General features: G+C 48.4%; 2 protein-coding genes across 4 annotated transcripts in view; both read right to left on the bottom strand.

The window, feature by feature from the left end:
- LOC119445995 (solute carrier family 13 member 5) overlaps positions 1-18,535 on the bottom strand; it is a 345,149-nt gene that overhangs the window by 61,191 nt on the left and 265,423 nt on the right. The window lies entirely within an intron of this gene.
- LOC119445993 (solute carrier family 13 member 5-like) overlaps positions 8,275-18,535 on the bottom strand; it is a 383,695-nt gene continuing 373,434 nt past the window's right edge. Inside the window, exons 15-16 of the mRNA XM_049663798.1 lie at positions 10,761-10,883; positions 8,275-9,783 (exon numbers count right to left, since the gene is read on the bottom strand). Coding sequence (XP_049519755.1) covers positions 9,571-9,783; positions 10,761-10,883 — 336 coding nt within the window. The 3' untranslated portion in view covers positions 8,275-9,570. The remainder of the gene's footprint in view (positions 9,784-10,760; positions 10,884-18,535) is intronic.

Raw genomic sequence — 18,535 nt, 5'->3', positions numbered from 1 at the left:
GTCATCGGAAGTATTTACTCTGGTGGCGTTGCGTTGACAGCTATGGCATGTGCGTTGACGGGCTACTCTTTTGACGGCAGTAGCGGTATGGCGGGAGTGGCAGACGAGAGACGCGGATGCACGGTAGAGCCAACCCCGGGCGATGGAGTCCAAAGCCAAAGTCCCACTCCAAGGCTGTTGGAGTCCAAGGCCGCCAAAGGCCGCCCAAGTGCGACCGCTACAGCTGAACGGCACATGTGTTGGTCCCTTGACTCGCAGTTCTGCCCGGGCGCCTCCCACCAGCGTCGCTCCAGGCCTCGGGTCACCCCCACGTGACCTCTTCTCTCCGCAAGGCGGCTCAGGATCAGGATCAGGAGCAGAAATCCCACCAGCAGCAGATGCAGCAAGAATAGCTGAGCCCTAGGCTCGGCGGATCTCACCAGGAACAGCCGGAATCGTCCTGGTTCAGGCGAGGCTCTCGGGTTCGGGTCTGGACTCCGACGACACCAACCTCTACACCAGCGTCTACGGGCGATTCCTTCTCTCCGCGTTCGAGAGAGAGTAAACATTTTATTGCAAAAATAAAAGGTAGTAAGAGTGTGGGAGGGACCCCTAGTCCGGGGTCCCTAGAACGATCTCAGCGACAGCACGGGCCCGTTGAACTAGGGCCCGGCGGACCTCGGGAGGCCCGTCGCGGAGGGCATCCTCCCACAGCTCTTTGATGCGGAAGGGGTGCAAGATGACTGGCAGGGGAGGGAATAATTTTGCGGTGCACTCCACGGTGACATGGAACGCCGTGGGGGAGCTTCTACAGCCCGGGCAAGAGTCTGCGTAGCGGTCAGGGTAAAATTTATGTAGGGAGAGGAGATTGGGAAACGTGTTTGTTTGGAGTTGGCGGAGCGCCACCTCTTCCTCTCGCGAGAATGACAGCGGCGGCGGACCCATGGTGTGTCTAGCTCGTGTATAGTATTTTAATACGTCTCTGTATGTGAGTGGGGAGCCCGCCTGATCTGGACTCCGATCCTCGTCATGCCGGGCAGCTCGGAGGGTAATTTCTCGAGCGACCGCGTGTGCGCGGTCATTACCCGGCAGTGAGGCATGGCCAGGAGTCCAGAGCAAGTGGATGCGCTGTGGGGCAGATGTGTCTGTGTTTGGGGACTGGTGTAGGATGTGGAGAGCTGCCTTGGAGAAGCCGCGTCCCGTCGAAAACGGCGCGGCATGCCTGCTGGGAATCGGTTAGGATATACACCTCCCCAGGAATCTGGAGAGCGTGTCGCACAGCAAGCGCTACTCCAAGGACTTCTCCGTGTCCAGGTGTAGAATTCCGTAAGGAGGCGGCCGTAATAAACGTTTCAGCGCCATCCAGCACTACCACGGAATACCCGTTGTGGCACCGAGCAGCATCCGTGTATAGGGTATTTGTCTCAGGGATGTCACCGAGCATGCGCACCAGGTACCGTACACGGGCGCGCCGGCGTCCCGCGTCATGCTCAGGATGCATGTTTCGTGGTAGTGGGTGCACCTTTAAGGCTGTACGGACCCAAGTCGGAATAGTGATGGTGATGTCTTCATCATAATTGTGCAAAACTGGATGTCCCAATCTCGAGAGCAAGTGCCGCCCAGTGGGTGTGAGCAAAAGACGTTGTCTTTGACTGGCCCACTGAGCTTCCAATAACTCACTGAGAGTGTTATGCGTCCCTAGGGCTAGCAGACGTTTCGTGGCGGTGTAGTGTGGGAGGCCGTGGGCGAGCTTGGTCGCCTTTCGCAGCATTGTGTCGACCCGTATCTGCTCCGACTGCGTAAGTCTGTGGAAGGGAAGGTGGTAAGTAATGCGACTGATCACACAGGCCTCCACCAGGCGCAGTAGGTCCCGTTCCCGTAGACCTGAGCGCCTGTTGGAGACCCGCCGAATCATGGCCAAAGTCTGTTCGGTCTGCCGGGACAAGAGAGATATAGTGTAGTTCGCCTTCCCATTCGCCTGAACGTGTAGTCCAAGAATGCGAGCACGGTCTACCTGGGGGACAGGAACGCCATCCACGTGCACCGTGATTTCGGGTGGAGGGGTAATGCTACGTGCGCGGATGAGAACAAGCTCGGACTTTTGTGGGGCACAGGACAAGCTGCCCTGTCGTGCGTAAGCGGTGACGATGTCGACGGCCTGCTGCAGTCGATCCTGAATGGTCCCGTCTGACCCTCGCGTCGTCCAAATCGTGATGTCGTCTGCGTAAATCGCATGTGCAACATGGGGGATCTGGTCGAGCTGCTGAGGTAGTCTTGCGAGGGCGATGTTAAATAGAGTGGGGGACAGAACTGATCCCTGAGGGGTGCCGCGACCTGTGAGGCGAATCGTATCTGTCCGATGTGGTCCTATTCCAATGGTGGCTGTTCGGTCCCGCAGAAAAGAGCGAATGTAGTTATACATGCGGCTGCCGCAATGTGATTCTGCGAGATTTCGAAGAATCAAATCGTGTGCCACGTTATCAAATGCTCCTTTTAGATCAAGGGCGAGGATGGCCCTCGTCTGGGCACGGGACGGGGGGCCGATAACCTCTTCCTTGAGCTGTAGAAGCACGTCCTGCGTGGAGAGATGTGCCCGGAATCCGAACTGTGAGTGGGAGAAGAATGACTGTCGTTCGAGAAAAGGTTGCAGTCGCCGCAAAAGCACGTGCTCCATTAACTTTCCGATGCATGAAGTAAGGGATATTGGCCGTAAATTTGCTATGTCTACGGGCTTTCCTGGTTTGGGTATTAGCGAAATGTCAGCATGACGCCATGCCTGTGGGAGCGTGCCCTGACGCCAGTGATCATTGAATAGCTTTGTCAGATGATGGAGGTCTGAATCACTGAGGTTACGAAGGGTGGAAAATCTGATACGATCTGCGCCTGGGGCCGTGTTTCGACGGAGATCTTGAAGTACCACGCGAACCTCATCGATTGTAATGTCCGCGTCGAGTTCCTCATTAGATTGTTCTGCGTGCGGGTAATTCAGATACTGTGGAGGTGTGCCGGTAGGGATGAATCGTTTTTCTAGCTCTTTGAGAAGAGCAGCCGGATCGTCTCGGTACTTATGTATTAAGCTGAGTAGGCGATGAAATGTTTGCGTCCTTGTATTTGAGGGATCTATGAGTGCGCGAAGTATCGACCATGTTTTCGCGGTGCCTAGGGTGCCTGAAAGACGCTCGCAAAAACCTCGCCAGTTGTTTCGGACGAGTGTCTCAGCATATTCTTGTGCCTCCTGCGAAATTTGGGCGATACGCCGGCGAAGCTTGCGATTGAGACGTTGGCGTTTCCAACGCCGCGTGAGCCCCCTACGTGCCTCCCACAGATGCAGTAGGTGCGGGTCTACGTCCGGGGTCGCAGTTGTGGTAACCAGTGTGCGCGTACACGCATCTAGGTCAGAAGAAAGGGACTCGATCCATTGCTCGTATCCTAGACCTTCAGGAGGATTCTGTCGGCGCTCCCTGAACCGCGTCCAATCCGTGATGCGCACTTTCCGCTCGGGACAGTGTGCACTCTGCAGTGGTAGGGTAGTGGCCACGATATAATGGTCACTGCCTAGATGTTCATCGAGAGGACCATGCGCAATCACTGGTCCTGTATTTTTGGAAAAAGTAAGGTCTGGGCACGTGTCACGTGTGACGCTGTTACCCAAACGTGTTGGGTTCCCTGGGTCTGTATGTAAGGTGTATCTCAAGTTACATATGTCATCCCAGAGTCGAGTTCCTTTGGCTTCAGATTTGCGGTACCCCCAAACTGTATGCGGAGCGTTGAAGTCACCGCACACGAGAAGGGTGCGCCCAAGGCGTCCGAATTCTATTAGAAGACGATGAAACGAGTGTGTGCGTGAGCGGGGAGAACTGTACACGTTAAGTATGAAGAGACTGCAACTGTTCTTGCCCTGTGTAATGATTTCAAGAATTTGGTGTGGGATATCGATGTTTATAGTGTGGGAGTTGCACGTTAAGTGTTTTGATACTAGGGCTCCCACGAGTGGAGAGGTACCCGTAAAAGTGGTGAAGCCGGATAGGGAAGGGGAGCAGTTTGGTTCCTGTAGGAGGATAATATCAGGTTGATGTGTGGACATAGCAGCGTACTGTTGCAGGGATGCCCTTTTCCGACGGTATCCTCTGCAGTTCCACTGCCAGACCACGAGCTGCTGCTTGCTAAGGGTCGCCATCATCCTCGAGAGAGGAAGCCGCCGGGCGTGAGTATGGGTGCGATCTTCTTGCACCTGTAAGGGGTGGCTGGGGACGCGCGGATTTGGAATCCGGCAGGGGTGCGCTTATAGAATCCAAACGGGAGACTAACTCTGCGAATAGGGCGTGTGTCCGCTCTTCTGATGCGTGTATGACGCTTATGATCTCCTGCCGGAGCGCTAGAGACTCCTGCCGCGCGCTCTCTATAGCTGCCTGTATTCTGGCGTTTGTGCGCTCTATTGCAGCTTCCAGCTGCGCATGCATGTGAGCGTGGCGCGCTTCCATGTCACGGCGTAGCCGCGCGATTTCGGGGAAAGGATTACTGTGGGTGTTCGGTAGGGGAGTAGAGGGGGACATGTTGTGGGGTGAAGGTTGGGGGGGAGCGAGCTGTGGGGGATCCCGCGGGCAACTTACCTCCCGAGGTGCCGCCTTGGCATTGGTGTTCTCCGGGGCCTGGGCCTGCTGACGGTCCGGGGTAGCTGCTGAAGTTGCCAGCTTGTTTAGTAGTGCCTTCTTGTAGGGCTGCGGGGATGCCTGAGACGCCGGGGTAGTCTGACGCTTCACCTGGTTGCGGGCGGAGGACGACTGGGAGCGTGATCGGGAACGGGATTTGGAGTTTACCCGAGCCTTGGGGCGGGATCTGGACGGCGTCTTCGAACGAGACCGGCCAGCTTTCTTGAATGATGTTCCAGAAGCAGGGGTTGTCGCTGATGGAGGATCCGCATTGGTGGAGGCCTTCAGTTGTCGCTGTTCATCTTCGATGGCTTTTTTCACCCAGGCTCTGTTGAAGGGTTGTCGCTGGCGTTGCGGGCACTTCGGTTCAGTTGTAGGATGGTCCCCTCCACATGATTTGCACCGGGGAGAGCATGGGTGTGATGGGATGGGATTCTCGATGCCGCACTGTTCGCAAATAGTGACGTCTGGTGTGGGGCAGTGGTCGGCTCGGTGTCCCAATTTGAGGCACGTTTTGCAGACTGGCTGGCGGGGACGGTGTGGGTAGCAGCGGAGCTCTGCCCCAAGAAATCGGACGAAGCGTGGCACACGTAGGCCCTCGAACGTGACCAGTGCAATATTCGTCTGACCCATCATTCGAGCCTGTAGTATCTGGATTCCAGATGCTTGCATCTCTTCTACCAGCATATGGGAGGAGGTGCCTGGTTCCAGTCCCGGAACGATACCCTTGCACGAATCATCAGGGGCGGCTAGATATGCAGACACCGGGTAGGTGCGTTGGCTGATCGAAAGTTCCTGGATATTCAGCAGGGCGTCTGCGACGTGCGATGATGGGGTGCTTACTATTGCCAGGTTTTGTTCTGGCCGGGTCCTTAGGATGAGGTCTCTCCGGTCATTTGGGCTCACTCCGGCCGCTGTCCAAAGCGCAGTGGCCAACGTTGGTCTGGGCCATTTATCCAATCTCAGGCCTCCGAGAGGCCGGAGGATAACTTTTTCATCTCGGAGGGGAAGAGGAGGCAGGCGCTTTGGCCCGCTCTGCTTGGGCTCGGCGGAAGGGTGTTCAGAAGCGTTCTGACGGAGCGACGCCGTTTCGTAGGCTGCAGCGTTGCGGGCGCGTCGCTTGTTGCGGACCACCTTCCAACAGGCTCCGTTGTAGGCTTCGTCTTCTATGGTGTCCGTGTCGATGGCTAAAGGTGTGGTATCCTCGTCCATGTCCTCCCCCGGTGGCGAGTCATTCGTTTGTTCTGTGATGGGAACGCTGGCAGCGTCGCGGTCGCTCAATGCTCCGATAGCTGCTGGCTTGTCGTCGGTTGTGAGCGTCTCTTCGGCGTTGCTAAGCATTGTTGGCACCGTTTGCTCGTTAGCGCACTCCGAAACAGTGCATAATAGCGGTAATGATGTTAGACGCTGCCTTGCTGCAGGGCCGTGGTTGGCAATGTCGTCAGTAAGAGCGCGAGGTGGAGCGGTGCCCACCGTGAGCGACATGCATCGATGCAGCCGTGCCTAAGTTGGGCAGACGCCTGTTCCGTTAGGCTTATTGGGGCGTTCCCCGCGTCGAAGTCTTCAAGGCTCGTGAGATGATGGAAAATGGACTCACAGTGACCCAAGAGGTATCGGGTAGCTCCGGTCCACTAGGTGAGTCGTATGGTGTACATGAATCGGGCACCGGAGTCGATGAAAATCCAAAACACAGATCCGAAAGAGGAGCCCCATGCGAAAACACGTCCGCACACCGTGGCCTCCTAGCGGGAAATCTCCGCGTTCGAGTCTACTCTTTTTGCGTTCCTCGTACCAACGCCTCCTATAAAGACTTTATAGGAGGCGTTGCTCGTACCCCTGGTTTCATGCCAACCTCTGATTGGTTGACCTTCTTTCCCACTCGCCCGACATCTCATGCCACCGCTCGCCAGTGTTTGTAGCTGCCGCTGTTGGTCTTTATTCTATGCCGCTGTTACACGTGTTGCGTCGCCGCATTCTGAACAGTCCGGACTTTGCGCCCACACCACGACATCCTCAACTCACTCAGTACAGGTGGTTTGCAGCCGCTTTTGTTTTATGGACCACGCACAATTCTGTTGGAAAATAGTTGGTTAATTGATTTTTTGATTGATTGATTCATTGATTCATTCATTCATTGACTAAGTAGATCCGCAAATCCACCCATATATATTCATGAAAATAAATTGTCATAAAAAATGTCTGGCTGTAACTCAAGAAAACTTACCTTGAAACATTGAAAGTATAGATATCTTATGTACAGTTCGTTGGCTTCACCCATGTTGAAGATTTCAACGCAAGGATGGTCACGCAGTATATCAATCCTGTGATGCTCAAACATTGTTCCACGTCAAGGAAAAGTAGAATCAATCGTTCCCCTTTATTTCTCCCGTTGGAGAGTACATGTGTATCAGAACATTGAAATGTTGAGGCAAAGCCGAATAATTATAGTATTTAGTTATGTAGTGATTGCTTTTTCATCTATTCACAGCTGAAACTTCATTAAAGCATATCAAAACCTCAACTATGGACTTTGCGCCTAGTTTTCCGTGCTCAAATAAGCTCTTTAAGGCACCAAACTCAGCGTCGCATATATAACATTTTAGGCATTACAGAGTAAATATTTGCTTGCAAGTGCAAAATATGCGCTATTGGTTCAGATCAACTTTTTACAACTTATGCCCATGGTCTCTCACACAGACCAAAGAGTCACTTTTCTAGCGTAGCGCTTTGAATATTCCACGTTTGTATGTTGAGGTAGCCGCGTCTTTAGGCACTGTTTCAGCGAGGAGTGCATGTGAAGAGTAACACCTTGTGTATGCACATGGAAACACACTTAAGGAAATAAAATAAAAATATCAAAATGTTGTACAAATAATGTTACTCTGAAATAAAACGCTAAATTTAACCAGGAACCTGGTTCTGCTGAAGGTGCTGCCTTCATATCAATTATCTGGCAGTGTAATGTTATTTATGATGCAAGTATTCAAGTCCAAATATTGGGGACATTAACATCCAATGGCCTTAGCCTTCCGCGAGCCGGTTTCGACAAATGGCTACCAAAGTTGGTACTGAAGTGGACACGGAGTCGCTGGTTGGATGGCGGCACACGCTATGTGTGTGTTTTGCTTCTGTTTAACTTCGATCATAGCATTTATTGGACCGCACATGGTTAGCTACGCCGCTGGTTGCGTGATTACTGGAATTTCAAATGTGAAACTTGTGTGCGCCACGTGGTGGTTGAAAGACGAAGCTCTGCTCAAATGTTCTTAACTTGTGGTTATGAATAAAAGCAAGCAGAACTTCTATTTTTTGCTTATTTCTTTAATATCAATGCCAGCTGCTCTACATACATGAATAATGGCAATAATGTTATCAACTGGTCTTCTGGAAAGATAGACTATCAAACCCATTCTGTTAATTGTAGACTAGCATATGTCAAGAGCTAAAACGGCTGTAAGTAATAAGAGTAGGTACAATAATAATATAACCTATACACGTCTGCATTTCACAGTGCAGACGTGTGAAGTTCTCCTTCTTTAAGTGGGAATATGAAATATAATGCACTTGCACCAATAACAAACAGAAGTGAAGTAGCGTTAGGCTGTAAACGGCATGTAAAACATTTGAATATTTCTCGGCAAACGTACGCTTCTGATTATGAATATGATGAGAGGTAAACATTGATGATTGTGATTATGATGACATCATTCAAAGATTACTCTCACGAAAAGACTCGCGGCTGGAAAATTCGGCTTTCTCTAGGCCAATGACTTTAATTATTCTGGCGCCTCGGCTGTCAAACGTTTGAGTTTCATTACTTCAAACTCGTGCACATAGCGGGATGGAGTTGATTTGTGTTGTATATACACACCATAAACAGCCAGTTCTCCAAATGCAGGTCTAGAAGCTCACGACAATTTAAAATAATTGCCTTCTTTTACAGACACGAATGGTTATTTAGGCTTGGCCACAAGAAATAACTGCAAAAATTAGCACAATGTAACAGATAAACAAACATTAGCCAAAGAGAAAAGACAGTGACTTCTTATTTCTTCATTAGAATTTCCCAAGTAGGCTGAACTAGAACACTCACACCAGTGTTCGAATTGTTTTGCGTTTTGAAGCCCTGCTCTCGCTTGTAGTCTTAACACTAAGTGGTCTGCACTTGCGGCGTGAGAGATTCCTCGCACTCTTATTTGTTCAAAGCCACCCACCGATTAGTTGTAACCAAGAAAGGGTTAGTAACAGTCTATGTAGGATTCTGAAAAAAAAAACTGGGCAGAAAATAAATCCCAGAAAAAAAGTGATTTACTTAGAAAAAAAAAGGGCAACCACGAGAACGGATACGTCACGTGTACTTCACAACGCCGTAAGCATTTTTTCTGAAAGTTGCGTCGCGTTTAAAAAATTCGCAATTTGCAGTATTTCTCTTTGCTAGGGTTGTTCGTTGTGCTTGAGCTTGCTGTAGCACAGACGATTGAGTAGCCTAGGCACAGAAGTTGTACGAAAATAACAATGGACTTGACTCCTTAAATAGCTCGCGACTACGTTATGGAGAAGCAAGATCTTCGTTACAGCGTGGTCCTCCATCGTGAAGTGAGTGCAGCTACTTCAAGCTTAGAACTCTCGTTCCATCTTTCCTTTAAGTTCAGCACTTCGGTGATGTCAAGGCTACAGCTATTTATCAGTATATGGATGTTCTTTGACCTACATGACGCTGTACAGTGTTAGTGTAGCGCTAAGTTCCTGAGGAAAAAAAAAAAACAACGTGTGTAGAAATTGGCGCTCAGGTTTCTGGAACTGCCGTTATTGCTGTCGAAGTGGCTCTGTTTTTGGGGCTGAAATAGCGAAGAAGTAGGAACTTAAGTCACACGTCATGTCGGAGCTTCTCAGACCGCTGAGAAATAAAGAGGGAAATATTGCCGCTGGTCAGGCACATCATTCACGCCACTTGTGTGCAGTTAGATGTGGTCAACTCTGTCGGCAACGGCGTCAAGTCTGTCGTGTTTGGGACAACAGTTAAAGAGCACGAATCTTCGGGCGGCCTAGCCCAGGCGGGAAACTTCCCCAGGCCAAAGATGGGGAAGCCTATCGCGTGAATCATGCCGACTTCCACCAGGACGCAAACCATGTTCATGACGAAGCCTGGCTTTGCCTGCGGAATGAAAGGGAAAAAATAAGAAGTTTGTGAAGCCCTATCCACATATATTATATTATACAAAAACCAAGTGAATGTGCATCCTTTGTAACTGAGCCATAAAGTGTCCCGGAAAGAAAAAAAGCTAGCTAGCGGTGTTTCCATTTAAGGATCCGACGTCATAATAAAAGGACAAAATGACAATAAAGCAAGCATGTCATAACAAATGGCAAAATGACAAGCGGCAAAAGAAAGAACTTAAAGCACTGCATGGACAGTTCCCAGCAACTTCTCCAGAGATGTAAAATTGCTTCACCGAGGTTGAATGAGGCGTTAACCTTTTATATAAACATGATAGGTCAAAGTGCTCCAGAGTGACTTGAAATTGCTTCACCGTTTGAATTTCTATGTAAATTATTTCGCGAGTGCTTTAAGTACACATGTGCAACTTGAACGTCGTTCTTCATGTCACCATGTGCAGTGCCAAAATCGGCCGAATGTTGGTAATTGCAACAGCCAACCTCCTCTCCAATGAATTATTTGATTCGAGGCAGCTGTTCATTCTCGATACCAGATATTTTAAATTTTTCTTGTCTGAATCAAGTATTTGGACAGTGTAACTGGAAGTAACAGCCTTCATATATGCAAAAGTAATGCACTGGGAGCGTTAGGCATCAACGAAAAGAAGAATTCGAATCGACAACCTTTGGATTAGCTAAACAGCACGACTCTAAACGTCCTCGTGAACAGAAAATTTCAATGTGCAAGTTCAAAGAAATGCATAGTGTGCTGCCATGTATTGTATGAGTATGTAAACCTATATGAAGCATAGTCGTCTTCTGAATATTTCAGACCAGTTTAATCTATATCGTAGTATAATGGATATGGGCGAAGAAAGGTTCCGCGGCCTTCTATCTCACACCAGATAACAAGACTCACTCCATGTGTGCCTAACTGCATACTGACAAGGCACGTTTTAGTGGTAGAAGGCTCACCATTTCAGGAATTGTCAACTTCGCCAGCTCGTACACGATCGCGTTGGGAGGTGTGGCACAAGGGAGCATGAAGGAGAACGAGGCGCTGATCGCCACCGGCATTGCGAGGTACAGCGGGTGCACCTCGCATCGCTATCGCCTGCATAAAACGAAAATGATATTTTAATGCGTAAGCATTCTTGGGGCACTTCACACGCTTTCTGGGGTCTGACTGCCTATGTACATGTCTTTGTGACCAATCTGGGTCACTGGGTAATCCAAGACCGGTGGGTAGCGCATCGGGCTGCTGTCCTATGGAAATAAGGTTCAAAACCAATCATCGTACAAACTTGGGTCACCGAATATGTGGCAATGTGCACATATAAGTCGCTCTTCAACGAAACTCTTTCACGCCAACATTGAGCACTGTAGAATGCGGCACTGGGTATCTAGCGCTCTTCAATGAATCTCTTCGACATCGACCGGTAACACTGGGATGATCCACTCGGCTTGCGCTGGTATTCGATGAAACTGTTTTATCCCAAGTGGGTTAACTGGGTATGTGCCCGTATCTGTGTGCCTCGCTTCAATGAACGTACATGACGCCAACTTGAGTAAATAGGTATGTGCCGCTGGAAATGTGCTGCTCTGCAATGTTAAAAAAGATCGTTTAAATGTATTCGATGCTGGGCGGGATCGAAGCCTCAAGGTTTCTTCAAGAACAGCAACCCGAAGCTATAGCAGGCTGTGCCGCAAATGCACTGGCTTTGTGCCGCTTTTTAATTAAAGTCTTTCACACCAACGCTTAAGTGAGCTGCGCCATGAATCCCCTGGGTATGTGCATCTCTTCAAGGAACCTCTAGCCAACTTGGGTCCCGATGTGTGGGGTACAGGGTATGCGGCAAGTGAGAGAACAATTACCGGCGTTCGTACGCGCTGGCGTGCCATACTTCTCACCTCGGAGGCCACGCGCGGACTTCTCAGCAGCGTCACTAGATGGAACAGCGTGACAAGAAAGGGGCGCGAGAGAAGAGGCCAGCTGACGCGTGACGCGTTTCCCATCGTTCGCACGCACCAGCGCGCCATGCATTTCGGAAGCCCCCACAGGCTTTGAGATGGCACCTCTAGATGGCGCCGAGAGTTTTTAGAGAAGTGCGAAAGATGAGTCGCTCTGCATTATATGCCTCATACATAATTCGTTTCGACGGTGGCTAAACGTTGGGTCGCTATAATGGTTAAATGTTAAACGCATTACCGTCAAGAGTCATCGTGAGATGGGTTCTGCCATTTTTTTTGTTTATTTCACCATGAGCATTAGCCGCCGAGCTTGTAAATAGCTCTAACTTATTTCAAGATTGTTCTACAGTGTTGCAATTATATGTTCACGATCTATAATCTGATAAGCTACAAAAGAAAGAAGTTGCAGTTTCGCCCGAATGGTGAAGCATCAATTGCGATAGCAAATTTACTAGTAGAGAGCTATACGGAGTAAGGATAGTAGTTTTATCGGCTGCATAAACTCAGAAACATTCGCTTATTAACTGAATTAACAACCATGGTGTCAATGTGCACAAGCAAACCTGAATAGATCACACTTGATGACCGCACACAACCACTGTCACAACGCTGGCGTGAGCAAGCGCGGCTGCAGCAGCGACCGAAGGTTCGTTTGGTCTAGCTTCAACGGAAACTGAGCGGCGAATGCACAGCGCATACAAAGGTAAGAGCCGTGTGGAGATCGCTTTCAAGATACGGTGCGCGCGACAGCCCTCAACCGCGCAAAGTACAAGTACGCTGTTGATAGCAGAGTACAAGACGTGCCCCCTACGTCCCGCGCTGTCTTGCCGCTTTCCTCTTTTCGCGTGGGAGATGAGTCGCCAGTTCCCCTTGTGTCCGGTCGCAAGATACGCATTTGGTGCCGCAGCTAAACGTTGCCTCCCCTCCCTCCCATCCCCCCACGGCCTTTCTCACGATGGAACACGTCGCGTTTTCTCTACGCCGTGCGTTCGCTCTCTGTGAAAGCGCGCGTCCTTCGCGCGTTTTCACTCGCACATACAGCATACGGCGCACGGCGACGATTTTATCGCGGTTGGACTTAATACGGAACCTCACGACGACGGCGACGGCAGAAATGCGCTTGGATTGTCCATATAATTGCTATCGCAATAAAAAGAAAAAGAGAGCATGAACGAGCGCATAAAGTCAATATTTTACAGAAAAGCCAACCAACCAACCGATCTTTGTTAGTAATCAATTATACTTGATTCATCATGTGAGGTTGGCAAAGAAACTCTAGCGCTTTCCTTGGTCCTTAGGAAGCGGCGGTTTCTACGCTGCTCCTAAACCTAAAACTAAACCGAAGCTGCCACTAAGACTGCAACAAAATGCAATGATTACAGCGGTGGTTATACGTTGCGTGGTTTGACCCTATGAAATGAAATACTGGCACCCTTTTGCAAACTGCTAATCATCATAAAACCAGTTAGGAAACTGTTAGCATAGACTACAGCCAGTTAGAAACCCTACAGCCATTTCTCTCGAGCATACCTAGCCAACCAAATTTTTAGCGTTTACCGTCTTAGCCTTGCCTTATCACTGTTATCTCTGTCTGTATCCTCACCATTTCGATAACGATGGGCAAGAGTATGGAACTGACGGCCGGGTTGCTCGTCACCTCGGTGAACATGCAGGTGGCAAAGCAGAGGACGAGGATCATCAGCACGTGAGGGAGCACGTGAAGGCTCTTCAGGTGGTGCACCAGAAGCGCTGACAGGCCTGATTGCTAGAATAAAGGAATAAAAGAGAAATTTTAGTAACAGTAGCTTAGGAAGAAACCTTTCTCCTACTGTGGTGGTCTTCCCCAAAGAATCATTTTGATTTTCATTCATTCTTTGAAAGAACACCTCAATGAAGAATAAAACTTTATTTATTTCTTTGCCACACAGACAACAGCACATTCTGTATTTATTTTTTCGTATATGACATGAGAAACTGAACGTTTCTGCCTATACTGAACGCGATGAGCGGTATCTAGGTACATAACGCATCAGTGTAAGTGGTACCGCGCTGTGCATATAAATAACCAAAATGAGCTCGAAGTGAATAAACAGCCATGCAGAAACAGCATATGAACCTCGAAGCAGAGGGTTATTTAGAGAGAAAGCACGGTTCCTCTCTTTAGGTTTAGCACGCCTGTTTTAAATATTCGGATATCACATGACCGCTCACATGAAACAAGGGACATGACCGAATCCCTTGCTAGAACAGCTTAATGCTAGCGTGTTTCAATAAATGACGTAAAATGAAAACGTTGCCTAAGATATCACTTCTTGAGAATATTGATTTCCCAATGCGTATTCAGGAAAGCTCCTTACTCAGACGGCATATTACCACGAAACTGCGAGAAAGTATAGAAATATAAATGTGCTGCGCAAGATGTACAAGAACAGAAAGAAGATGACAGGACAGAGCGCAGTGTCCTTTTCTTTCCTTTCTTGTGCATCTTGCGCAGTACGTTTATATTTCAAGTATGAACCAACTAGGCCGCAAGAAGGTATTATTACAATAGAAATATGTCATAGGAGAGTGAGTCGATGCCATGGTTGATATAGCAGTGTCCCGTTTCCTAGCAGTCTTCAAAAATTAAATAAAATATAAATCTGAGAGGATGCTGCGCTTCTTTTTCTTTCTTTTTTGGATATCGTACGATCAAAGACATTCGGAGTCCAAGCAAGACGAAAGTTCACATGAACATGGAGGCTTGAAGCGATTAAGAGTGATCGAAAGAGGAAATTCGCTGGAGCGAAGCATTCGACCACGGGACTTGTCTTCGCCAGGACAGAAATTGCGCAGCAAGGCGGGTCAGGCTTGCAGTCTTCGAGCTCTGGTGGTTTGTCTAAGTATCAAGTTATCTTACGCTCTTGCGTTCTTGTATGACATTTTTTCTCCTCAGTATTACCCATTTCAGCTGAGTCTTATGTTCAAGAACTCCCCGGGAAGGGGTTTTTCTCCTTTGACGGCTCCTCTTCCCACTCACGAGATATTTTTGCATTTCTTCCCACGCAGCGGTGTCACCAGCGTCCATGTAGAAATTGTTCCTTCTAATGGAGGCTTCATCAGATTGAATAACCCTCAGGCTATCCACCAGGCTCTTCATGCTGCTACTCTATTGCGCTAGAGCCTCTAGGAAGTAAGGCAGTTCGGCTGTGGAGGCATTGTTTGTAGGTGACAAGACCAGACAAGCGTTGCGGATTTACTCAAGTGCACATCTTTCGGAGCCACTCCGGTGAGTTCATTTATCCCTCCTCACCTCGCGTGCAACTCGCGAGGTGTTCTCTCGGGTCTAACTCGGACAGAAACACGTGAAAAGTAAGCAGCCAGCTGGCATGATTGCCTTATTTCGCTCTAATCAAGTCGTGTAAAATAACAGAGTACCAACTGAATCAGTATTAGGCGCTTTTGATGGCACTTCCTGCCCACCAGAGATCAAGGTATGGCCCTTTGTATTGAGAGTAGAGGCACTTACGCCGCGTCCGCTTCAAAGTGGCAATTGCTGGCGATTTGGCCATAGTATCGGCGGATGTAAATCAGGCAAACGGTGTTGCACGTGCAGGGGAAAATCACGCTCCAAGTGATTGCTCTTCCCAAAACGACGATGCTGCTTGTGATAGAAACCATCCGGCTGATTACTCCAACTGTCCTGTGTGTGCCCAAGAAGTACAGATAGTAGAACTTATGGACAAAAGACGTTGCTCCAGAAGAGAAGTTTCGCCCGAAAGGCGAAGCATCAATTGCGATAGCAAATTAGTAGAGAGCTATTCGGAGTAGGGATAGTAGTTTTATCAGCTGTATAAACTTGGACATGCAGCAGCACCAGCAACGCGCAGAACTGTTGTCGACGCCGTCACCGTTTTTGAGGGGACCCTGATCATGAGAAATTTCTTTCTCATGATCAGGGTCCCCTGTGAGTAATTGACCTAGATAAACCTACTCCTTTACAGACTCTAGAGGCTGGCTGATGATCCTGAATTCTTGTTCCCTTGCCAGGCTGTTGAATGTTATGTTTGTGTTCAACCCCACCCTTACACTGTTTTGGTTAAGGTCCTCAATCATTTGCTGTAATTCGTCCCCATTGTTGCTGAATTCGGACAATGTCATCTGCAAACCGAAGGTTGCTGAGATATGCGCCGTTGATCCTCACTCATAAGCCTTCCCAGTCTAAGAGCTTGAATACTTCTTCTAAGCATGCAGTGAATAGCATTGGAGAGGTTGTATCTCCTTGCCTGACCCCTTTATTCATAGGTAACTTTCTACTTTTCTTGTGGAGAACCAAGGTCTTGTAGATATTTGCCAAGATAATCACGTATGCCTCCTGTACTCCTTGATTACGCAATGTCTCTATGACTGCTGGTATCTCTACTGAATCAAGTGCTTTTTCTATGAAAGCCATATCTATGAAAGCCATATAGAGAGGTTGATTGTACTCCGCATTGTACTCTATTACCTGATTGATGATATGGATATGATCCATCGTAGAATATCCCTTCCTGAAGCCAGCCTGTTCTCTTGGTTGATTGAAGTGAAGTGTTGCCCTGATTCTATTGGAAATTATCTTGGTGAATATTTTATGCAATACTGAAAGCAAGCTAATTGGTCTATAATTCTTCAATTCTTTAACGTCTCCCTTCTTATGGATCAGTATAATGTTGACGTTCTTCCAGCTCTCTCGTACACTTGAAGTCATGAGGCATTGCGTATAAACGACCGCAAGCTTTTCAAGCATGATATCTCCCCCATCTTTGATTAAATCGACTGTTATTCCATTTTCTCCAGCAGCTTTTCCCCTGGTCATGTCTTCCAAGGTCCTTCTAACTTCATCGCTAGTTATAGAATGAGCCTCTGTATCCTGTTCATCACTACTTCGAATGAAAGTAGCTTGGCTGCTCTGGGAACTGTACAGGTCAGTGTAGAATTCTTCCGCTGCTTTTACTTTGTCATCAAAATTGCTGATGATATTACCCTGCTGATCGTTCAGTGCATATATTTTGCCCTGTCCTATGCCAAGTTTTTTTCTCACTGATTTCATGCTGGGTCCATATTTTACTGCTTCCTCAATCTTTTCCACTTTATTATTTCGGAAATACCTTACTTTCTCCTTGTTGATCAGTTTCGACAGTTCAGCGAATTCTATCTCATCTCTCGAGTATGACACTTTCATGTTTGTCACTTCTTTATGAGGTCCTTTGTTAGGTGGGAGAGCTTACCTACTGGTTGGCTTGGTCCCTTACCTCCCACTTCAATTGCTGCTTCTGAGATCACCCTAGTTACGGTTTATCTCTATGTTGTCTTCATCTTCCTGTTCTAAAGCTGCATATTTGTTTGCGAGCATCAGCCTGAATTGGTCCCTCTCACTTAACCTTAATTAGGTTGGCATGGGTGCCTGGTCCCAAAGGATTAGATATGAATGAATTAGCAGACAACTTGGCGAGAGCTGCCCTTAGTAGTCCAATTCTCCCGTTCCTTCCTGCATCAGCTTTCGTAACTGCTCCTACGTTCTGGAGATGGGCAGTCATGCAAGACTCCTGCGACCTATCATTAACAAATTTAACTGATTACCGACGGCTCCTATTTTTCTGGAGCAAAACTTCTACCGTAATTGAAAAGTTGGAGTCCTGTTCATCAAATTCCGATGTCGAATACTTACATTAAACTATTATCTGCAACGATCTGGTCTGGCGCCCTCCTGTGGTGAGGATGAGACAATAGAACACGTCGTCTGGTCATGTCGTCGTTTTTCATCATTAATAAAACATGCTTTAGAAGAAACATTTCGTGGTACTGGATTGAATATAACGATTCCCGATATTCTTTCTTTGGGAGCCTCTTCTCTGGGACATTATCACAGGGATGTTGGTGCAATTGTTGTGGGGTATATAATTGAATTAGGAGGAATTGTTTGCTAAATTCTTAAATTTTATCTGACTTCATTCTCTTAGCGATTCAAAATTACTCAATTCTGCTTCTTTTTAGACTCATATAATCTTTTCCTAAATCACCCAATTCTTGCCCAATCCCCTATAGTGGGTATGAGCCACTCTCGGAGACAGACAAGCAAGCAAGCAAACAAGTAAGTCAGCAGCTGCCCTGACGAAAGCGCACACCGGAATGGAAGGCAACGATCGGGCGGATCGTCTAGCTCGAGGTATAACAGGCCGAGCCGCGATACATACCGCTCGAACGGATGCCTTTCTGACACCCGGCAGCACACCCAGAGACATACTTGATGCACAACGACTAGAAAGACGAACCAAAGCTCCACCTCACCCCAAGCTCAACAGGTGACAGGTGAGGGACTGGCGCCGAGTACAGACAAACACCTACCAACACTTACATAGACTTCATAAAATGTTTCCCGACAAACACAGCGACAGATGTTTATGGGGCGACTCCACCCCGACACCAGAACAAATCACTTACCTATGCACGCAGTGTCCGGCAGACGCCGTCTCGCCCTTAACGACAAACTTAGCAATTGGTCGTGAGAGACGCGACTCTCCGAACTGGACTTGGGAAGCCAATTGGCGACCCTTGACCAGGCCCGGCGCGCCGCAATAGCCAGTGGGGCCCTGGAAGAGGGGCTCCACCCACAGTAACCAAGCACGATCTTTATTTCGATAAAGTTGTTTCTCTCTCTCTCTATTCGTCGAAACGTTTGTTCCATACGACATTCCTTGTTGGACCCCTCTTAATCAAATACGATCTCGGTGTAATACATGACTCATCCATAAGATAACAAT

This window comes from Dermacentor silvarum, chromosome 3, assembly GCF_013339745.2.
Source record: "Dermacentor silvarum isolate Dsil-2018 chromosome 3, BIME_Dsil_1.4, whole genome shotgun sequence".
In the NCBI taxonomy this organism is placed as follows: domain Eukaryota; kingdom Metazoa; phylum Arthropoda; class Arachnida; order Ixodida; family Ixodidae; genus Dermacentor; species Dermacentor silvarum.
This window is presented reverse-complemented; position numbering and strand designations above follow the sequence as displayed.